At 44.1% G+C, this 24613-nt stretch overlaps 1 protein-coding gene and 1 pseudogene across 2 annotated transcripts in view; one reads left to right on the top strand and one right to left on the bottom strand.

Moving 5' to 3' along the window:
* Positions 1–367: 367 nt before the first annotated feature.
* LOC139374442 (uncharacterized) lies at positions 368–9501 on the bottom strand (annotated as a pseudogene).
* Positions 9502–15018: 5517 nt separating this feature from the next.
* The window catches only part of LOC139374958 (intersectin-2-like), a 35156-nt gene continuing 25561 nt past the window's right edge, over positions 15019–24613 (top strand). For both annotated transcript variants that reach the window (XM_071116240.1, XM_071116239.1), the window contains exons 1-2: positions 15019–15215; positions 23636–23709. In XM_071116240.1, coding sequence (XP_070972341.1) covers positions 23703–23709 — 7 coding nt within the window. In that variant the 5' untranslated portion in view covers positions 15019–15215; positions 23636–23702. The remainder of the gene's footprint in view (positions 15216–23635; positions 23710–24613) is intronic.

The raw sequence follows: 24613 nt of genomic DNA, 5'->3' as shown, positions 1-24613 counted from the left end.
AATTGAAATTTGATTGAAATTGAGGAAATGGATGCCCTTGCACCCTGAATGTAGGATGTTTTATGTACGAGCCGGGCGCTGGGGGAGATACGAGTGTATAGCCGGCTGCATAGATTCCAGTTGGACGCAGACAAATGACCTAAAAGGAAAAATAGCGCCATCTGCCGGCCACCCGTGATACAATGTGCACACGTCAATAAAAAAACTCCACTACAACTACATACTGTAAAATAAGTTGTTTTCTCCTCATGTACACACTAAGACTTATTCAACAACATTTTTTGAAGGATGGATGCATACTCAGCCCTGGGGATGAAGTTACAAGCACAGACCTTTTCTGAAAGAGGTAAAACAGAAACAAAAACAGTTTGGAGGGGAACTGGACCAAACATCTACATTTATTTATATACATATAAAAATAAGTACAAATACAGTTGTGTAATGTACAAAATTACAACAAATATTACATGATGTATGGTTGACACAGTAGGACACACTAGGACACCAGGTCTTTGTAATGGTATTTGTCTGATATCGTCAATACCTTGTCCCAGGCCTTGATGCTTCCCAGAAAAGTTAGCACGTCGCTCAACACGGGCCTACAGGAAATAGAAACCACCTTACATACATTATCAAAACACTACCCTGACCAGATCACATGATTCTGCCTATATCATAAAAGTATATATTTGAGGTAGGTAGGCAGGCAATGTTACCGTGTGTTGGGGTGGTCAGGCTGTTGTTTGTATACTGAATGGGCTGTCTGGAGGAGATGGTCACTGAAGGACTTCAGCTGAGAGGGACAGGAGCTCACGTCTTTAAACCAGGACTGAGGAAAACACGCCGCGACCTGCTCAGCGAAACAGATGGAGAGAGACGAGAGAGAGCAATACATCTCAGTTCAATTTGAGAAAAAACTGAAAATGACACCACTAAACTTGAGCCGTCTCGAAGACGGCAGAGCAATTACTCCCCTAGGAAACACCTTGAAGCCTCCGTAGACAACACATCAACATTAGACACACGCAATTCACCTACACACCTTTTTGCATTTATGGACAGAGTCCTGAGATGGGGTCTCGTTGAGTAGTGTCATCATTCAGGTAGCAGTTCAGGAGTTTGTCCAACATCAAGTTCCTTTAGAGCGTGTTCAGGTATCAAACCACCCCACCGGCCCACGTTACCTAAGAGCTGACACGCACGATGGAAACACCACTAAAGCATCGGATGTCACAGAAATGGCAAGAGAGACCACGCAGTCAAGGCAGTGGAATTAGCTGCACAAGGCAACACGCAAGGAGCTGTGACGAAAGCCCTCCATCTCTTGACTGGGCTTTACTGGTAGATGTTATAACGGGCTAACTAGCCACATGGTCAGTCACCACAGTGCACTATAAACCCTCTCTTAGAAAACGCATCGTGGAACAAGACCTTTAAACTGAGTGTTGTTTTACGTACCTTCGCGGCTGTCCAGAACGGCTGGTCTCTGAACCGCCTCTGTGGAGAAGATTTGTCATCTAAAAACCCGCCAGAACACCAGGGCGGCATGGTAAAGTACTGTAAGCTACGGCATGACAAGCTTGGTATGACACATGAATTCCAGTAACTACTTAAATAAATCACAGATCCTCTAAGTGTTGAGATAACTGGTGGAGTCACTCACTTCTTAGGGTCGTGAGGAATGAAGATTTCATCACGGTCGGACGGACGGACAGACGGTGAAGTGACAGAGTGAGAGAGAGAAAGTAAGTGTGTTTGTGTGCGACTTAGAAAGTAGAGGGGTGAATATCTTACCTGTTTCCCCAGGGTGTCGCTTGACTCGCTTCCCAATCTGTTGCTCCTCCCACAGGTTATTCTCCTCTCTCTCCTGGTCATCAGAGCCACTGTCATCACCATCACTCCCTCCAGTATTAACAAGCACGGAGTGAGCGACAGAGCCATATACAGAATTACAGAGAGAAAGACATTCACTTCCTCCTGTACCACCACAACAAGGACTAAAAAACAAAGTGCATAACGACAACTGGTTTCAGCACCCAGTCAAAGGAGGTGTGATAAACACTGAGTATACAAAACATTATGAACACCTGCTCTTTCCATGACAGACTGACCCAGGTGAAAGCTAGGATCCCTTATGGATTCCATTTGTTAAACCCACTTCAAAATCAGTGCAGATGAAGGGGAGGAGACGGGTTAAAGAAGGATTTTAAGGTTTGACACAATTGAGACGTGGATTGTGTATGTGTGCCATTCAGAGGGTGAATGGGCAAGAAATAATATTTAACTGCCTTTGAACGGGGTTTGGGTAGTAGGTGCCAGGCACACCGGTTTGCATCAAGAACTGCAATGCTGCTGGGTCTTTCACACTCAACAGTTTCCAGTGTGAATCAAGAATGGTCCACCACCCAAAGGACATCCAGCCAACTTGACACAACTGTGGGAAGCATTGGAGTCAACATGGACCAGCATCCCAGTGGAATGCTTGACATCTTGTAGAGTCCATGCCCTGATGAATATTAGGAAGGTGTTCCTAATTAGAGGTTACACCAGCCTCATCTTGGGAGTTGATAGGCTTGAAGTCATAAACAGAGCAATGTTTGACGCACAACGAAGAGCTGCTGGCAAAACGCACAAAAGTGTTGTTTGAATGAATGTTTACGCACCTGCTTCTGCCTACCACCGCTCAGATACTTGTATGCTCAGTCAGATTATATGCAACGCAGAACACGCTAGATCCCCCGAGCTGACAATGTGAAAATCTGTCGTTCTGCCCCTGAACAAGGCAGTTAACCCACCGTTCCTAGGCCGTCATTGAAAATAAGAATGTGTTCTTAATTGACTTGCCCAGTTAAATAAAAGGTATTAAAAAAATATATATTATTATTATTTATTTTTTTTTTAAATCAGCGGCCCAAAATACAGATTTCCGATTGTTATGAAAACTTGAAATCGGCCCTAATTAATCGGCCATTCCGATTAATCGGTCGACCTCTATTCCTAATGTTTGATATTCTCAGTATTAGTTCAGCTACAACTCTCACGCCACTTTCTATAACCGACGCATATAACATCCTGGGGTTTGATTATAGATTGTCTGTTTATTATCCATGCATTAGCCTAATGTTTAGTGCAACGTTTTTAAAAAGCTTAAACGGTCATCCAAGACAACAAATCAATAGAGCATTCTCTCCTCCTGTTCAACCCTCCTCTGTTACCCATTTTCTCTGCTATCCTCTCCCTGATGGTTTTGGACCGTGGGGCAAACTTGATCCTTCGCTCATGGTCATCTGGCTTATCATCATCATCATCTTCTTCATCACTGCGTTCCTCCAGGTCCTAGTGGTCTGGGGGGGAGCTCTCCCAGTCTCTGCCCAGGGAGATGTAGTCCTTCTGGGCTCTGGCCTTCTGACGCTGCCTCCTGGCTGCCTGGATCCTCCTCGTGTCCGGGATCACCACTACACACAACAACAAGGCATATCATTCAGAACACTGCTTATCTGTGTTGACCAGGGGTGGACCTGGACCTGAGATTACAAAAAATCCCGCTATGCCCTCCGACGATCAATCAAACAGGCAAAGCATCAATACAGGGCTAAGATTGAATCATACTACACCGGCTCCGACGCTCGTCTTATGTGGCAGGGCTTGCAAACATTTACAGACTACAAAGGGAAGCACAGCCGCGAGCTGCCCAGTGACACGAGCCTACTAGATGAGCTAAATCACTTCTATGCTCGCGTCGAGGCAAGCAACACTGAGGCATGCACGAGAGCATCAGCTGTTCCGGACGACTGTGTGATCACGCTCTCCATAGCCGACGTGAGTAAGACCGCTAAACAGGTCAACATACACAAGGCTGTGGGGCCAGACAGATTACCAGGACGTGTGCTCCGGACATGTGCTGACCAACTGGCAGGTGTCTTCACTGACATTTTCAAAATGTCCCTGATTGAGTCTGTAATAACAACATGTTTCAAGCAGACCACCATAGTCCCTGTGCCCAAGAACACAAAGGAAACCTGCCTAAATGAATACAGACCTGTAGCACTCACGTCTGTAACCAGAGCTATGAAAGATTGGTAATGGCTCACATCAACACCATTATCCCAGATACCCTAGACCCACTCCAATTTGCATACTGCCCAAACAGATCCACAGATGATGCAATCTCTATTGCACTCCACACTGCCATTTCCCACCTGGACAAAAGGAACACTTATGTGAGAATGCTATTCATTGACTACAGCTCAGCGTTCAACACCATAGTACCCTCAAAGCTAATCACTAAGTTTAGGATCCCGGGACTAAACACATCCCTCTGCAACTGGATCCTGGACTTCCTGACGGGCCGCCCCCAGGGGGTGAAGGTAGGTAGCAACACAGCTGCAACACAGCTGCCACGCTTATCCTCAACACTGGAGCTCCCCAGGGGTGTGTGCTCAGTCCCCTCCTGTACTCCCTGTTCACCCATGACTGTATGGCCAGGCATGACGCCAACACCATCATTTGCCAGCAGCATACCACCCTGCATACCACTGCTGGCTTGCTTCTGAAGCTAAGCAGGGTTGGTCCTGGTCAGTTCCTGGATGGAAGACCAGATGCTGCTGGAAGTGGTGTTGGAGGGCCAGTAGGAGGCACTCTTTCCTCTGGTCTAAAAAAATATCCCAATGCCCCAGGGCAGTGATTGGGGACACTGCCCTGTGTAGGGTCCCATCTTTCGGATGGGACGTTAAACGGGTGTCCTGACTCTGAGGTCATTAAAGATCCTCTGGCACTTATCGTAAGAGTAGGGGTGTTAACCCCGGTGTCCTGGCTATATTCCCAATCTGGCCCTCAAACCATCACGGTCATCTAATAATCCCCAGTTTACAATTGGATCATTCATCCCTCTCCTCTCCCCTGTAACCATTCCCCAGGTCGTTGCTGCAAATGAGAATGTGTTCACATTTGGTAAAATAACAGACAAATAAAAAATTACATTTGCAGATGACACAACAGTGGTAGGCCTGATCAGCGACAACAACGAGACAGCCTATAGGGAGGAGGTCAGAGACCTGGCCGTGTGGTGCCAGGACAACAACCTCTCCCTCAACGTAACCAAGACTAAGGAGATGATTGTGGACTACAGGAAAAGTAGGACTGAGCACGCCCCCATTCTCATTGACGGGGCTGTAGTGGAGCAGGTTGAGAGCGTCAAGTTCCTTGGTGTCCACATCAACAACAAACTAGAATGGTCCAAACACACCAAGACAGTGGTGAAGAGGGCACGACAAAGCCTATTCCCCCTCAGGAAACAAAAGATTTGGCATGGGTCCTGAGATCCTCAAAAGGTTCTACAGCTGCAACATCGAGAGCATCCTGTGACTGGTTGCATCACTGCCTGGTACGGCAATTGCATGGAAAGCGGTACCGGAGTGCCAAGTCTAAGACAAAAAGGCTTCTCAACAGTTTTTACCCCCAAGCCATAAGACTCCTGAACAGGTAATCAAATGGCTAACCAGACTTTTTGCATTGCGTTCCCCCCCCCCAACCCCTCTTTTACACTGCAGCTACTCTCTGTATATCATATATGCATAGTCACTTTAACTATACATTCATGTACATACTACCTCAAATGGGCCAACCTACCAGTGCTCCTGCACATTGGCTAACCGGGCTATCTGCATTGGGTCCCACCCACCACCCCCTCTTTTACGCTACTGCTACTCTCTGTTCATCATATATGCATAGTCACTTTAACCATATCTACATGTACATACTACCTCAATCAGCCTGACTAACGTGTCTGTATGTAGCCTCGCTACTGTATATAGCCTGTCTTTTTACTGTTGTTTTATTTCTTTACCTACCTATTGTTCACCTAATACCTTTTTTGCACTATTGGTTAGACCCTGTAAGTAAGCATTTCACCTGTTGTATTCGGCGCACATGACAAATAAACTTTAATTTGTCCATCCTATCTTGACAGGTGTGGAGGCAAAAAAACTAGTGAAGACAAACTCACTCTTGATAATACTGTGCATGGAATTATTTTTACTCTTTGATTTTGTTTACTTAATTAATTGCAGCCTTTCCTTTGGAGAGCGAGCCTAGCTATCTGCGTGAATGACCTGGCTTATGTTTCTGAGTGGAGGACTTCGATGATCTGGATGACATGGAGGAGGCAGGAGTGGATGTGGTTGACTTGGCGTCTCAGTCGCTCTCTGGGGACAGCTCTTCTCCGGACACATCACTACCGGACTGCTGTTTCGGGGACGCAACCACAGTCACATCTCTCCTGGCTGGGGTCAACACCGAGACATGGTTAGAGAGATCAATCATGTATCCTAAACAGGGATGTGTTTTTACAACAATATAGATAGGTGAGCATAAAGAAATTGTGTTTTTATGTCTGTGACTATAGTGCCTCTTGTCTAGATTATTTGTGGTTGTAGTAGTAGACAATAAATGCCAATGTTGTGCTTGCCATTAGGACGGGAACTCTTTGCAGGGGAAGCCTCCTTCCTCCTGGCTTGGAAGACCACAGCTTTATCTGACGATTTCTTCAGTTTGAACTCGCATCCTTCAAATGGGAAGAAAAGAAGAGTTGGGTCGTTCCATGAAGAGAGTGCCTTTTGCGTCCCTTCGAAATTGAATGTAGAAATTGTGCACCAAGATTGCATTTTTAAAAGCCTGTTATATTAAATGAAGTTCCCCTTAATATAGAATTCAATAAAAACAGATTTTTTATATAAATAGACTTGCAAAAGGGCCAGAATTCAGCATTTTTACATGTCCCTCCATGCACCCTCTAACTTCTAGGAAGTTGGATGGGACTTGATTTGAACCCATTTAACCCCAACATTTCTCCAGGTTTTCATAATTACTGTAAAGCCCTAATTATTGAGTTTATTTGACAAAGACATTTCTGAAGACGAAATAAATAATAATGTGACTAGGGATTTATTTAAGTCTGTCCCTCATTTTAAGGTCAACCCCATTACGTGAACTGAACTCAAATCAAAGTTTATTTGTCACGTGCGCCAAGTACAACAGGTGTAGGTAGACCTTAAATGCTTACTTACAGGCTCTAAATAATAGTGCAAGAAAAGGAGAGTGTGTATATGTAAGTAAAGAAATAAAACAACAGTAAAAAGACATTTGAAAAAAAGAGTAGCAAGGCTATATACAGACACCGGTTAGTCAGGATTATTGAGGTAGTATGCACATGTAGGTATTGTTAAAGTGACTATGCATATATGATAAACAGAGAGTAGCTGCAGTGTAAAAGAGGGGTTGGGGGTGCACACAATGCAAATAGTCTGGGTAACCAAATCAAATCAAATGTATTTATATAGCCCTTCTTACATCATATGATATCTCAAAGTGCTGTACAGAAACCCAGCCTAAAACCCCAAACAGCAAGCAATGCAGGTGTAGAAGCACGGTGGCTAGGAAAAACTCCCTAGAAAGGCCAGAACCTAGGAAGAAACCTAGAGAAGAACCAGGCTATGAGGGGTGGTCAGTCCTCTTCTACCTGTGCCAGGTGGAGATTATAACAGAACATGGCCAAGATGTTCAAATGTTCATAAATGACCAGCATGGTCAAATAATAATAATCACAGTAGTTGTCGAGGGTGGAGCAAGTCAGCACCTCAGGAGTAAATGTCATTTGGCTTTTCATAGCCGATCATTAGGAGTATCTCTACCGCTCCTGCTGTATCTAGAGAGTTGAAAACAGCAGGTCTGGGACAGGTAGCATGTCCGGTGAACAGGTCAGGGTTCCATATCCACAGGCAGAACAGTTGAAACTGGAGCAGCAGCACGGCCAGGTGGACTGGGGACAGCATTTGGTAACCATTTGGTTACCTGTTCAGGAGTCTTGTGGTTTGGGGGTAAAAACTGTTGAGAAGCCTTTTTGTCCTAGACTTGGCACTCCGGTACCGTTTGCCATGCGGTAGTAGAGAGAACAGTCTATGACTGGGGTGGCTGGGGCCTTTGACAATTTTTAGGGCCTTCCTCTGACATCGCCTGGTGTAGAGGCCCTGGATGGCAGGCAGCTTAGCCCCAGTAATGTACTGGGCACTACGCACTACCCTCTGAAGTGCCTTGCGGTCAGAGGCCGAGCAATTGCCGTACCAGGCAGTGATGCAACCGGTCAGGATGCTCTCGATGTTGCAGCTGTAGAACCTTTTGAGGATCTCAGGACCCATGCCAAATCTTTTTAGTTTCCTGAGGGGGAATAGGCTTTGTCGTGCCCTCTTCACGACTGTCTTGGTGTGTTTGGACCATTCTAGTTTGTTGTTGATGTGGACACCAAGGAACTTGACGCTCTCAACCTGCTCCACTACAGCTCCGTCAATGAAAATGGGGGTGTGCTTGGTGCTCCTTTTCCTGTAGTCCACAATCATCTCCTTAGTCTTGGTTACGTTGAGGGATTGGTTGTTATTCTGGCACCACCCGGCCAGGTCTCTGACCTCCCTATAGGTTGTCTCGTCGTTGTCGGTGATCAGGCCTACCACTGTTGTGTCGTCTGCAAACTTAGTGACGGTGTTGGAGTCGTGCCTGGCCATGCAGTCGTGGGTGAACAGGGAGTGCAGGAGGGGACTGAGCACGTACCCCTGGGGAGCTCCAGTGTTGAGGATCAGCGTGGCAGATGTGTTGCTACCACCCTCACCACCTGGGGGCGGCCCATCAGGAAGTCCAGGATCCAGTTGCAGAGGGAGGTGTTTAGTCCCAGGTTCCTTAGCTTAGTGATGAGCTTTGAGGGTACTATGGTGTTGAACGCTGAATAGCATTCTCACATAGGTGTTCCTTTTGTCCAGGTGGGAAAGGGAAGTGTGGAGTGCAATAGAGATGGCATCATCTGTGGATATTTTTGGGCGGTATGCAAATTGGAGTGGGTCTAGGGTTTATGGGATAATGGTGTTGATGTGAGCCATTACTAGTCTTTCAAAGCACTTCATGGCTTCGGTACGTGAGTGATATGGGTCTGTAGTCATTTAGGCAGGTTGCCTTTGTGTTCTTGGGCACAGGGACTATGGTGGTCTGCTTGAAACATGTTGGTATTACAGACTCAATCAGGGACATTTTGAAAATGTCAGTGAAGACACCTGCCAGTTGGTCAGCACATGCCCGGAGCACACGTCCTGGTAATCAGTCTGGCCCCGCAGCCTTGTGTATGTTGACCTGTTTAGCGGTCTTACTCACGTCGGCTATGGAGAGCGTGATCACACAGTCGTCCGGAACAACTGATGCTCTCATGCATGTTTCAGTGTTACTAGTCTCGAAGCGAGCATAGAAGTGATTTAGCTCGTCTGGTAGGCTCGTGTCACTGGGCAGCTCTCGGCTGTGCTTCCCTTTGTAGTCTAATAGCTTGCAAGCCCTGCACATACGACGAGCTTCGGAGCCGGTGTAGTACGATGCAATCTTAGTCCTGTATTGACGCGTTGCCTGTTTGATGGTTCGTCGGAGGACATAGCGGAAATACTTATAAGCTTCCGGGTTAGAGTCCCGCTCCATGAAAGCGGCAGCTCTATCCTTTAGCTCTGTGCGAATGTTGCCTGTAATCCATGGTTTCTGATATTTACTTACAGTCACTGTGGGGACTACGTCCTCGATGTACTTATTGATAAAGCCAGTGACTGATGTGTACTCCTCAATGTCATCGGAAGAATCCCGGAACATATTCCAGTCTGTGCTAGCAAAACAGTCCTGTATTTTAGCATCTGCTTCATCTGACCACTTTTTATAGACCGAGTCACTGGTGCTTCCTGCTTTAATTTTAGCTTGTAAGCAGGAATCAAATCAGGAGGATAGAGTTCTGGTCAGATTTGCCAAATGGAGGGCGAGTGAGAGCTTTGTACGTGTCTCTGTGTGTGGAGTAAAGGTGGTCTAGATGTTTTTCCCCCTCTGGTAGCACATTTAACATGCTGATAGAAATGAGGTAAAACTGATTTAAGTTTCCCTGCATTAAAGTCCCCGGCCACTAGGAGCACTGCCTCTGGATGAGCATTTTCCTGTTTGCTTATGGTGGAATACAGCTCATTGAGTGCAGTTTTAGTGCTAGCATCGGTCTGTGGTGGTATGTAGACATTTACGAAAAATACAGATGAAAACTCTGTAGGTGGGTAGTGTGGTCTACAGCTTATCATGAGATACTCTACCTCAGGCGGGCAAAACCTGGAGACTTCCTTAGATATCGTGCACCAGCTATTGCTTACAAATATGCATAGGCTCCCGCCCCATGTCTTACCAGAAGCTGCTGTTCTGTCCTGCCTATAGAGTGTATAACTCGCCAGTTTATGTTCTTAATGTCGTCGTTCAGCCACGACTCGGTGAAACATAAGATATTACAGTTATTAATGTCCTGTTTGTAGGATATACGTGCTTTCAGTTGGTCCCATTTATTTTCCAGTGATTGAACGTTAGCTAGCAGGATGGAAGGCAAGGGCAGATTAGCCACTCGTCGCCTGATCCTCACAAGGCACCCTGATCTCTTCCGCAAAACTTCTGCTTCCTTTTCTAGCAAATCATGGGGATTTGGGCCTGGTCGGTGTCTGTTGTAGTATACCTCTCCCGTCCGACTCATTGATGAAAAACTCTTCGTCCAATTTGAGGTGAGTAATCCCAGTTCTGATATCCAGAAGCTATTTTCAATCAGAAGAGACGGTAGCAGCAACATTATGTACAAAACAAGTTACAAACAACGCGAAAAAACAAACAAAATAGCATGGTTGGTTAAGAGCCGATAAGAGTTATAACACTGAATAATGAGTATGGAGATGTGAAGCAGGGGTCATTACTGACCCAATTAGAGCAATGTTAATCTCTGAGCCATTCTGCAATTATGCAAGCATGACATGCAAAGTTATAAAATAGCAAATTAGGTAGTGCCAGGCCTCCTAAATTATATGGTAGCTTCAGTTTACTAATTGTCAACCTTGGTCAATTTTCTGTACCATATAAAGACTGAAAAGATATTTATTGAGTTAATTAAAAGTATTTTTCGTTATATATAAATGGGACCGCCTGGGATGGATACATTCTGGGGAAAATGTTCATTTGAAATCAAATTCATTCTACCCAACCATTACAGTGGCATGTCCCTCTACCTACCTAGGTCTTCCTTAACTGCCCGAAGTACAGGTGCAAAGTTGCCGTGAGACAGGTTGTGAAGTTTATTTGAAATGTTTAACCCAGGATAAACAAAATCATTTTGTGTCCAATTGAACAGGAAGTCATTCAAATTGTTGTTGTCACTCAAGCTCCGTAGAGGCATAGCTTCTGATTGATTCAAATGTACTATGTGGCCAGAGAAATAGCCACATCTCTTAATTAAGTCAGTAAGAATGGGAATAGAGGTTTCTGGATTAGAAATCAATAGCAAAATAGCATCCGCATATAGAGATACAATGTGGGTTTGTTTTCCAATCTTGACACATGTAAGACCTTCCTGGCTATGTACAGTGCATTTGGAAAGTATTCAGACCCCTTACAATTTTACAAATGTTGTTACGTTACAGCCTTATTCTAAAATGGATTAAATAATTGTTTCCCCTCATCAATCTACACACAATACCCCATAATGACAAAGCGAAAACAGGTTTAACATTTTTTGCACATTTATAAAAGATAAAAAAAACTGAAAAACCGTATTTACGTAAGAATTTAGACTCTTTGCTATGACCACTCGAAATTGAGCTCAGGTGCATCCTGTTTCCATTGATCATCCTTGAGATGTTTCTACAACTTGGAGTCCACCTGTGATAAATTCAATTGATTGGAAATTATTTTTTAAAAAAAGGTACACACTGGTCTATATAAGGTCCCACAGTGGACAGTGCGTGTCACATCAAAAACCAACCCATGAGGTCAAAGGAATTGTCCATAGACCTCCAAGACAGGATTGTGTCAAGACACAGATCTGGGGAAGGGTACCAAAACATGTCTGCAGCATATAAGGTTCCCAAGAACACAGTGGCCATTCTTAAATGGAAGAAGTTTGGAACCACCAAGGCCCTTTCTAGAGCTGGCCGCCCAGCCAAACTGAGCAATCAGGGGAGAAGGGCCTTGGTCAGGTAGGTGACCAAGAACCCGATGGGAACTGACAGAGCTCCAGAGTTCCTCTGTGGAGATTGAAGAACAACCATCTCTGCAGCATTCCAACAATCAGGCCTTTATGGTAGAGTTGCCAGACGGAAACCACTTCTCAGTAAAAGGCACATGACAGCCCGCTTGAAACCAAGATTGAACTCTTTGGCCTGAATGCCAAGCATCACATCTGGAGGAAACGTGGCACCATCCCTACGGTGAAGCATGGTGGTGGCAGCATCATACTGTGGGGCTGTTTTTCAGCGGCAGGGACTGGGAGACTAGTCAGGTTCAAGGGAAAGATGAACAGAGCAAAGTACAGAGAGGCCCGTGAGTGAACCTGATCCAACATCTCTGGAGAGATTTGAAAATAGCTGTGCATCAACGCTTCCCATCCAACCTGAAATTTGCAGAGAACAATGGGAGAAACTACCCAAATACAGGTGTACTGAGCGTGTAGCGTCATACTCAATAAGACTCAGGGCTGTAATCGCTGCCAAAGGTGCTTCAACAAAGTACTGAGTAAAGGGTCTGAATATGTATGTAAATGTGATATTTAAAAATACATAAAAATGACTTGCAAAAATGTTTAAACCTTTTTTTGCTTTGTCTTTATGGGATATTGTGTGTAGATTGAGAGGGGAGGGACAATTTAATCAATTTTAGAATAAGGCTGTAACGTAACAAAACGTGGAAAAAGTCAAATGGTCTGAATACTTTCCGGGTGCACTATGTAGCTAAGGAGAGGAGTTAATCTCAAAATGTATTCTTGATTCCTCATATCCTCCCTAGTCTTCTCAAAATTAATTTTTGGATTAGTTCTGAGATCCCTCTTATCTTCTCTTCCAATGTGTTTTGAGGAGGCAAGGAAATGCATTTGATTCACCACTCCTTGTTAATGTCCTTTCTTCTACCTGCACTATGGAACTGGGCAGGTGAAAGCAAAATCCTGGAAGATGTTTTACATATTGCTGCGATCTGTCCTGTGTTTTCAGATAAATACAAAGTAAGGCACAAGGAGGGAAGCCACATAACAGTACAGTGGGCTTCTTAAGTTAGTGACGTTAGAAATGTCTTGGGCCTGCCTGTACTTAACCTTTTTAGTCTTTGGGTGAGTCTATGGTGCTTACATAAAAATAAAAAGTAAAAGCCTACCTTTGTCGTCAGAGAAGCTGAGCACGTTAATTTGATTTCGTCCATCCTTGTTCTCTTTGCTGTGAGGCGATCTAGTAACCGCGATCGATCAATTCTGTGATCTTCCACTACGTCTTCAGCACCACTCGAGTCCGACTTGTTCTGCGACGACTTGAAGGGATTTATGCTATCAGCGGTAACTTGTGTTTTACCTACGTCATCACCCTCTCCGTTCTTCTGTTCAGCTTCATCGCTCGATTCTCCTTTCTTTTGCCTAAAATGTCTTCGTGGTTTTTTGTTGAACATATTTTCTGTATTGCCATGTAAATAAATCACAATACGGTAAGTCGTAAATAAATTTCGGATGTACATATATCGCAATCCTCTCGCAATGCATTCCGGGTCTTGTAGTTTGTCAGTGTCGAGGACTCGGTCGTGCTTGGGGTGCATTCACAATCCCAATTTTACCAATATTTGACATGATAGCTTAATGAAAAAACACAATGGGAGTCTGGAAAAACACTGATATTAAATATGTTTTCTTAAAATTGTTTCCTATTCCTTCTTTTTAGCTGATCTGACAAGAGGAATAGAGTACCACAGTATGAGTCATAATACCCATATGCCTAGTGATCCAACAGGGAAATGGTTCCAATAGTTTTCCCACCATTCATTTTTCCCATAGGGGATTTTAGAAACACTTAACATAAGGGCTGTGTTTCGTGTAGGCTTACCCTGGCATGACGTTTTGATAACTGTGTAAATCTCGCTTGGTCAAGGTGACTTTTATCAATATATTCCCCTGTATTTACCCCCCAGAAATGAAATTCTAATTAGATTAAAGAACTGCACATGCCATGATGATCTGAAAGAGACTGCTGAATCGAAGCAAAGGTAAGAACCTCTGGATTAACTATCTAATGTTAGCTACATGTAGTAATTAATAAATTGGCTACATTTCTTTAAATGTACAATTCTGTGAACTATCATGGGGAAGTTTTAAATTGACACTACCTGTTAGCAAAGGTGTCAGTTAGAGATGACATGAAGGAGCTTACAGGGATTTGCAGTTTTGCAATGTCTACGTTGATGCTTATTAGCATTTTCGAATAGGAGTAACATTAGATAGTTAATCCAGCGATTCTTACCTTTGCCTCGATTCAGCAGTCTCTTTCAGATCATCATGGCATGTGCAGTTCTTTATGATAGCCACATTAGCATTTAATTAGCATTTCATTTCTGGGGGGTAAATACAGGCGAATATATTGATAAAAGTCATCTTGTCCAAGAGAAATTTACATGGTTATCAAAACGTCACGCCAGGGTAAGCCTACACGAAACACAGCACTTATTTTAAGTGTTTCTAAAATCCCTTATGGGAAAAATGAATGATGGGAAAAGGATTGGAACCATTTCCCTGTTTGACCGCTAGGTTTGACGGGTATTGTGACAGCTCCACTGTGGTGCTCTAAATCCGTCATTGGAAATGTTCTGTCCACATATGGGGCTCTGATCCTCTGTTACCCATTCACTGAAATTCAAAATGGATCAAATAACAGCAACTTCGAGGAGTGAGCCTTGTGTGTGTGTGTGTGTGTGTGTGTGTGTGGCTGGCTTGGGAGGTCGGTATGCCCGTAGGCATAAACATTCTGGATCAGTTTACCCTCTTGCAGTACCAGTGTTAACCGCACAATAGCTGACCGCTGAAACTGACCTTAGATCAGCGTTTAGGGCAAATCCATGCGCGCGCCCCCGACGCTGTCTCTCCACCTCCCAGTCCAGGTCAAACAGAGCCGTTCTCGCGCACCGTCCACCCACACCCGCCTGTCAGCCATGTTGTTCGTGTGACCCAGCTGTCAGCAACAGGTCCAGTTGACTAAACTAGACATTCTTCTCGGAATTACCTCATTTTGCCAATACGCGACGACTGCATAACGCCAGGGAGACTTTCATTGCAGACAGAAAAGTGGAGAAAGTAGTTGTTGTTTTTTGCCGGATGATTGTGAGAGGTAAGCGACGTAACGCGTTAGTCACCCGAAACTGCCAATCTGCTTTCCTAGCGAGTCCATGTTATTGCTTGAACATTGAGCTACTGCTAGGCGTACAATACAATATTGATTGAATGTAGTTAACTACTTAACTAACCACGTTATTACGCTTAGCGATTTTGATACACTGAAATATGTAACGTATATCAACCATTAGAAGTGTACCGTCACACGAACTTGTTTGAAGTTGGTAGAAGGAAAACGACCTAACCTAAAGTAATGTTAGTTAACGTAGCTACTAGCTACGTTAGCTCCCTCAGATTTCTCAAACAGAACTTGTTGAACAGGTTACAAACGTGTCTCTCTTGCTTTAGACAAGTAAATGAGATTGCAATAGTACTTACTGTACAATGTAGCACTCTGCGAAGTGGGTCAGATTCTATTGCTACTCCTATTCATGAATTAAACTATCCTCCACTTGAACTCAGGGACTCCACGTCAATCATTATTATACCAGGTCATTCCAAACGGAATCATTTTTGTTTTCTGGCAGCAAAGCTTGGTGTTGTGATTCTACACTTACCTAAAATCCCATGCCCGAGGCGGGCTCCTGTTAAAGCTTTCATTAATAGTGGACGTGGTATTAGAATTGTTAGCCTGTACTGTCCTGCCTGTAGTTGGGTAGTGCTGAATGGTCCGGACTCACCTGATGTCAGTATACAGATGATGAAGGTTGATTATTTAACACTCAAACAGACTGCAGCCAAACTACTTTCCATAGCTTTAGGGCCATCGAACAGGGATCAACAACATAACTAGTGAGGGACAGGGATAAACAGAGCTGTGTCAGGGCACGGGCTGGTTGGCTGTGGTCCAAGGATCCTTGTGTAAAGTGCCGATTGCATCCCGGGCCCGGGGGACAGTGGTGGTCGCCCTATTGTCATCTCTCTCTCCACTGTCACAATTGATGTGGGATGTGTGCTCCGGCACAAAATGGCTGCCATGGCATGCATCAAACCTGATGGGTACTATGCCTACACATAACCCCACAGTGCTCGCCATCATGTATACAGTTAATAACAGAAAGTACAGTTATTTTAACAGTAACATTCTGTCTTAGGGTATACCATTGGAGAGGCGTGCAAGATATTTGCTGTACTTGTGCCTGTTTGGTAATGCTTTTCCCAAGCCTGAGTATATCCGTAGTTCGTAGAAGGAATGCGTTTTTTACATCCAGGAAACAATTAAATCCACTTGTTAGATGCTACCACCCTCCTCCAAATCCAAACCAAACATGGATGTCAATGTTGCGCGCATGCGCTTCGTTCTACTTCCTGTGCGGCAGCATGATACCAGGATTGCAAGGCTGATAAGCTAGACAAACCGGAGTGAAACCCTGACAGGTGTGCACGCTAAGCGAGACACCGCATGGAGTACATGTTTTGTTTTAATTTGGAAGGGGGTGGTAGCCTCTAACAACTGAATATCATTATTTCTTGGACACTGCTTGGCGACGCAAACAACAAGTTTTCAGTCAGAACCGTCTACCGATTACGTATTTACCTTTTGTCGCGGGAAAAGTGTCGCCAAACAGTCACGGGCCAGCAAATAACTCACAAGGTGGGTGAATGTTATACAGCTAGACCAGAGTTCTACTTTGGTTAAGGAAATGGGCTAGCCTACACATTGGTGGTGTATTGGTTGGTTTCCTGGTGAAAAGCACTGTTTCGGTCATCATTGGTGATGGAAGTGACCCTCGGTGTCATGGCCTCTAGCCTACCTTTGTGTACAGATATAGCAAACAAATCCATCTGCCTTTTAACACACAGCACAGCAGTTCACAGAAACAACTGTTCTGCCAAAAATGTAACTTTCCCGTTCATGCAGCAACAATGCACATTCCACCAAATAGTTTTATAGTATTTAAAAGAAAAATGGTGTCTCTTGTTACAGATCGAGCTTTGTTATCCTTTCGAGTACTCTATAACTCAGGCCCGTCCCTACTAGCAATCAGATTTCCAGCTGTGATCAGGAATATTTTTTTGTTAGTAGTTCCACATCCGCTAATCCTGATTAGCCTTAATCCAGACAGTCAATTCAGTTTAGAAGAGTTCAATTGAGCTAATCTTTTCTAGATCTTCTCTCTCTGAGCAGAGGACTTGATCTCCATCCTCTCTCTGTGGCTCGCTGGGGAGGCGGGGGCGCGGGTCCAATTAGATCAATTCTATGTGGATCCACACAGATAATGAAATCTTTACAATGTCTGGAGAGGTGTTCAACATGTTTCACGCTATAACGAGAATCTGAGCTGGCCTGTGTAGAATTGGAGCATGTTGATGGAACCCACCCAAAGGCTCCAGGATGAAGCAATGTAGGTAGAGCTAGGGCGAGACGTGCTTCGAAAGAAAAAAGTAAACATTAATCTAAGCCAGTAGGAGATGTCGCAATATGGACACTGCAGGGCTTAGAGAGTTGAAAGTGGATTTGTCCATCTGTGTTCATTAGAGCTAGTGATATAATTAACTTCCATCACCATGGTGTCTGTTAGGTGAAAGAGCGCAGTGGTTGAAGTGGTGAACCATTAATTTCAAGTACAGGCCATGTTGCAGTGATTCTTTCCAAAGCCCCTTTTGTCATTTAAACTCATTATATCACCATGGTGAGATCAGCTTTAGGCCACGTCACTGCTAGACCCGTCCCTCTATATTTACCTTACATCAACTCTGTTCTCCTCTTTCCTTCTCTCAGCCTTCATCCTTTCTCTCCATCTCCCTCTCAGAACTGTCAGTCTGAATTCCTGAGCTGTGACAGGATAGCTTGTGTGTGTGTGTCTGTTGGGGATGGGCATGAGTACTCGAACTGATGCCAAAGCTCGTTTTCTTGTTGGTGGAATGTGCTTTGTGGCTGCCGGAACGAGCAAGTGAAATTTTGTCTTGAAGACAATGTTATTTTGCTTTGACTCTAGTGTTCCATTTGTACAAGTGCATTTCCCGGGCACAACAAAAAAACAAACCAAGCCAAGAATCACACTCTTCTCCCTAAATTCCCTTTCCTTTCTGTGTCTCATTCACTCAATTGCATTTTGACCGCTACCTCCACACACGAGTGCGCACACATCCTCCCGTTAGGCCTACAGAAGTAAATGCCTAAAAATGTATATAACTGATGGGATACACAAGCTACATTCCTTGCCAAATGATGACAGTTTTATCACAAATTCAAAATGGACTGTTTGATTGAAGTAGGAAAATACATGTTCCAAAAAAACGAGCAGCCATTTTAGAATATTTTCATCCTGTCTATTTTTCACTTAAGCTACTTTGAGCTGCTAGTGCCATCTAAAGTTGGTTAGCCTAAGCCAGGTATTCCCACCCAGGGGTGTACGCCAAATAATACAGATTTTCAAGCAGTCCATTTATATTTTCCAGTGGGGCAATACATTTGGGTGAGTTTTTTTTTTTTCTTTTTTTTTCTTGCCTGAGTAGCCTTATTTCACTGCTAAAATTAAACCATCTAGTGTTCAGCGAAATAACAACACAATGTCAAATACAGCCTAGTAGCCTAGTCAAATAATTAACATCCAATCACATTAACTGTTATTCTCTCGCAGCAATTCCACTAACGGTCCGTATGTGGCCAAACGTAGCTGCTGCTCATTTCATTTGCTCGAAAATAGCTTAAAAAAAATTAAACCCTGCGTCCATAGACACATACCAGCTCTACTGGTAGTACTGCTACTACAAGAAGTACTACACCTGTCGACGACAAGTTGTTCTGTTTCCATGAGCACATCCAATGCTAGCATCAGTAACTCTACATTTGTTGATAGCCCAGCTAGCATGGACACTGACAGTTGTGAATCTGATGTAGCCGAAGAGCTACTGCCCCCTTACCCGGGAAAGCACTGAACAACAGACAGGAACGTTGGACCATCGAAGAGGCGCAAATATGATGAGAACTACATTGATTTGGAGTTCTCTTATAGTGGGAGTAGTGCCTTCCTCCAGCCACAGTGTGTTATATGTGGAAAAGTACTCTCTCACAACTTTGCGCAGACATTTAGAAACAAAACATGCCAGTTTGAAAAATAATGGCAGGAGATGTTTTGAAACAATTACTGCTTCGTATACAAGCCAGTGAATTCTATGTGTTACAGCTGGATGAGTCAGACGTGGAGGGCCCAGCTCCTGGTATATGTAAGTGACGTTTATGGGGGGTCAATTAAGGAAGACATCCTCTGCTGGAAACCAGGACAACAGGAAAGGATATTTTTTAAGTACTGGACAGCTTTGTGACATCAAATGGACTTTGGTGGGCAAGATGTGTTGTTATCTGTACTGATGGCGCAAAAGCCATGACGGAGACATAGTGGAGTGGTAACGCGATTCCACTTGGGTATACTGCAGCATCCACAGAGGCTCTTGTTGCGAAGGGAGTGCCTGACAGCTTGAAAGATGTTTTGGACACTACAGTGAAAATGGTTAACATTGTTAAAGCAAGGCCCTGAACTCTCGTGTATTTTCTGCACTATGCAATGATATGAGCAGCGACCATGTAACGCTTTTACAACATACAGAAAGAAGTGCTGGTTATCAAGGGGCAAAGTATTGACACATTTAAAAAAAATTGAGAGACAAGCTGAAAGTTTTCTTTACTGACCATAATTTTCACTTGTCTGACCACTTGCATGATGATGAGTTTCTCACGCGACTGGTCTATCTGGGTGATGTTTTTTCTCGCCTGAATGATCTGAATCTAGGATTACAGGGACTCTCCGCAACTATATTCAATGTGCGGGACAAAATTGAGGCTATGATTAAGAAGTTGGAGCTCTTCTCTCTCTGCATTATCAAGGACAACAACACAGGTCTTTCCATCATTGCATGATTTATTTTTTGTGTGCAAATGAACTCAAGCTTACGGACAATGTCAAATGTGATATAGCGAAGCACCTGAGTGAGTTTGGTGCGCAATTACTTTCCCGAAACAGATGTCACAAACAATTGGATTCGTTATCCCTTTCATGCCCTGCCTCCAGTCCACTTACCGATATCTGAACAAGAGAGCCTCATCGAAATTGTAACAAGCGGTTCTATGAAATTGAATTTAATCAGAAGCCACTGCCAGATTTCTGGATTTGGCTGCGCTCAGTGTATCCTGCATTGGCATATCACGCTGTTAAGACACTGATGCCCTTTGCAACCACGTACCAACGTGAGAGTGGATTCTCGGCCCTCACTAGCATGAAAACTAAATACAGGCACAGACTGTGTGTGGGAAATGATTTAAGACTGAGACTCTCCAATACAACCCAACATTGCAGAGTTATGTGCATCCTTTCAAGCACACCCTTCTCATTAACCTATGTGAGTTATTCCCATTTTTTGATGAACAATTAATGTTTTATATGTAAGATGGTTAATTATAGAGCAAAGTTATTGATTATTACATTATTTGGGCTCCGGTCCTATAAGAGCTGGACAACTCACATTTATTAAACATAAGAATAACTGCATCGTATAGTGTGTGTGTGTGGCAGGCTTACAATGATGACGAAAAACAACATTTGGGGGTACGCAGCTGGAGGTTGAATATTTGAAAGGGTACTACGGGACTATAAAAAAATTTGGGAACCACTGGCCTAGGCTATTACCCCCCTCTAAATATAGACGGGTTCCACACTGAAAATAAACAAAAACATTTGTGTGATAATTTCATCAGAAAAGCATATATACGTACTCACCAAACATGTCGTGTCCAAGGACAGGCAGAATAAACTAAATAAAATGTCTGTATATCGAAAGACTGATTTTGGTTTGTCACCTTGAAAAAAGTTATTAAATCATCCCTTATTGGTGTCACTTGTTAAATCTGCTTCAATCAGTGTAGATTAAGGGGAAAAGAGGGGGGAGAGGGTTGCAACTCAATATTAGGAAGGTGTTAATGTATTGTACACTCAATGTTGATAAATGCTGAAATTATTTTCCAGCGTGGGCCTTGTTCAGTTATTTATTTATTTTTTAGACTACTCAAAATAAAATAATGTGTGTACTCATCAGTCAAATGCCCATCCCTAGTGGAGGTTTCTGTCTGTGTGAGCTCTGTTTCAGGGAGAGACTCTTAATGCTCAGATGGGAAATCGACCAGTGATAGGTATATGCAGTGACTCTGCATTGTTCCTACTCTCTCTCCTTCCTGTTAACTCTCTGGATCTCAGCCCTGATTGGGTGTCAGGTAAAAAAAAAACACTTGTGTCTGACAGAGAGGGGAGAATAATGACAGGGTTAACTCGTGTGGTGATGATGCCATCTCTACTGGCCCAGAGTTCCCACACTGTTCACACACTGTACTTGTATTTGATCTTTCATTCTCAACGAGGATGTAGTCAGTGTAGAATCATCTAATCTGATGCTTTCTTTATTTTTAACATGGTGCTGTCTGATCTGTCGAGACTCCAGTCTCTACTGTTGTGCTGCTCAGTGTTCACCTTTTTTCAGCTTGACCCGCTCCTGATTTTACCACACGATGCAAAACACATGCAAATAACAGCAAGGCAGGGGGCTTGTGTGTGTTTGTACAGACAGAGCAGACTGCTGTATGTGTCAGCAGGCTCCACAGGGATCCCTGGGTGTTTGTTCACTGAAACCAATTTGCATCCTGTATTTCTGTGCACGGACACCTCTCTCACTGATACAGACAGGCAGAAACAACCCCTAACCGCTTCCACCTTAAATCCTAAGTTATTTGGGAGGGCGAAGGAGAGGGACACATGGGTTCAGAGGGAAAGTGATATGAGGAGGGACTATTGGGACAGAAGAGGGATAAATACCCACAGGAAGAAGGGAATAGATGGAGCAGATGGTTAGCACGCTCCCCATTGTGAGGCCATCTTGCTTGGCCACATTCTCCTGTACTACCCCCCCCCCCCCCTCCCTCCTATCGTCTTCCTCCATCCCTCCCTCTGTCTCTTTGCCCTACACTAATACCACACTTGTGTGCCACCAGTATACCCATCCAACCCCTTCACATCTGTTTTTGAAATTCAATGCTTGACAGAGGGACCTTACAGATAATTGTATGTGTGGGGTACAGAGATGAGGAAGTCATTCAAAAATCATGTTAAACACTATTGCCATGCAGTCCATGCAACTTTAATATTTTTTATTCCTGAACTTATTTAGGCTTGACATAACAAAGAGGTTGAGTACTTATTGACTCAAGACATTTTAGCTTCCAATTTAAAAATAACTTTAACCTTTCCAAAAACATAATTCCACTTTGACATTATGAGATATTGTATGTAGGCCAGTGGCAATCTCAATTTAATCCATTTTAAATTCAGGCTGTAACACAAATATTTTTGTAAGAAGTCAGTGGGTGTGAATACTTTCTGAAGGCACTGTAGAAGGTTCTAGGGTTAGGGGCTAAGGGTTGATATGGGGACTGGACAGGTCAACTCTAAGGCCTGGACCGCCAGCATCCTGAAGGGCTTCTGTAGAGTACATTTTTTTATTTTACTGTTTTATGGCTGAGTCATGTAACCGCCACAGAGGGCTGCCACAGGAAGAACCTCAGAGCTGCCAGGGACTTCCTGTCAGCTGACTGGCTGGACAGGAAATGCTGCTATCCGTGTGTGACTGGAAAGGAACAGGAAGGGTATAGTCATTGGAATTCTCCCTTTTCCTTGTATGGCCTCATTGACATGCCCTTCCCTTTCTCCATACTTTTCTGCTACTTTTCCTTGTGAGCTCTCCTCGGTGTTGCAGTATTGACCACTGTCAGCGGGTTGTGAAGGTGCTTGTGTTGTTTGTACACACCTTCCTTCATACACCTCTCTACCTGCCCTTTACCTGTGGGGACAGACAGACAGGCAGACATGCATGCAAGTGACGGGTGTTTTCATTCAGGGGGACTAAGGGTTTCTTCTAAGAAATAGAAATAGAACACACACATCATGGTTGATCAGTATGTATACAGTCTACCATGATCTCCTTCTGACCAGTGTAATTACTATTATGGCTCTTTTGTTGTTTATGTTGTATTTATGTGTTGGCTGCAGTTTTTCTCTTTTACGGGTGTCATGCTTGTGATGTAGCCTTGGTGGGATGTCTTTGTCCACTTGCGAGCAGGATAAAAAGGGAATTGATGGAAGTTTAGGGAACAACGAGAGGAAGCTATGTAGCAGAGTTGGGACGTGGCCCTGGTGTCTATGTGTTGCAGTAGAGTTGGGACGTGGCCCTGGTGTCTCTGTGTTTGACTCCCTGACTGAGGAACAGGAGAAACCCTGTTGAAACCTGCTGACCAATGAGAAACTGGGCAGCTGCTACACTCTCTCTCTCTCTGAGTTGGTGTGAGCAGCGCTCTGCCCTCCCTCCATTATTAATGAGCGGAAGTTTCGCTTGTTTTGTGTGTGTGCAGACACTAATGTGTGTGTTTTGCAGATGACTGCGAGCTAGCCGGCTGAGTAGAAGATCGGGAGACCCCCCGCCCCCTCTGCCACCTGCAGCCATGAATGGTAAGACCATGTCTTTATTACTCTGTGTGTGTGTTTGTGCTGTGACGTTCTCCTGCTCTCTCAAGGGCACATTTAGCTGGGGTTTTTTCCTGTCTTTTTCTGCTGAGCCTCTTTTCTTGTCCTCCGGTGCAGCAGCAGTGTGAAGTGTATCGCTCACTGGGCTGTTCACTGCAGCACGACTCTTGTCTGTCTCTGTCCAGCTCCTATATCTGCTGTACCTGATGCTGTAGCAGTGTTATATCTAACTCTACACCCCTGTTCATAGATCTTATCAAACACTACGCCCGAGTGGCGCAGCGGTCTAAGACACTGCATCTCAGTGCTAGAGGCATCACTACAGATACCCGAATCCAGGCTGTATCACAACCGGCGCATAATTGGCCCAGCGTCGTCCGGGTTTGGCCGGTGTAGGCCGTCATTGTAAATAAGAATTTGTTCTTAACTGGCTTGTCTAGTTAAATAAAATAAAAATTTATCCTGTCCAAGCCCCTGTTCATAGATCCTGTCTGACTCGATGCCCTGTTCAATCCTGTTCAGTGTAACTTAAATTCATTTCAACTGAACATTTTATTCACATTTTGTTCTGTTCTGTGCTCTGATTGAAACAGGGAAAAACGGCACTGAGATGACGGATCTAGTTTTAAGTCAGTCTCATCACAGCAGTGTTTCCCTTCACATTTTGTTTTCAGCAGCGATGGCAGAGTTATACATTTACATTTTGAGGTGGCAGCCACGATATGGCAGCAGCAGTGCGCCGCTGCTAAATGCATATAGGGGAAACGCTGCACAAACATATTCTACCTACTTGGTCAAAATCAATAGACTGAAACAAAATTGGCCTGAACTGTACTGTAAGACCATGGCCCAATTACAGTGAGCCTACTGTGTTCCATGGTGCAGGGCT

This window comes from Oncorhynchus clarkii, chromosome 19 (assembly GCF_045791955.1).
Source record: "Oncorhynchus clarkii lewisi isolate Uvic-CL-2024 chromosome 19, UVic_Ocla_1.0, whole genome shotgun sequence".
NCBI lineage: Eukaryota > Metazoa > Chordata > Actinopteri > Salmoniformes > Salmonidae > Oncorhynchus > Oncorhynchus clarkii.
This window is presented reverse-complemented; position numbering and strand designations above follow the sequence as displayed.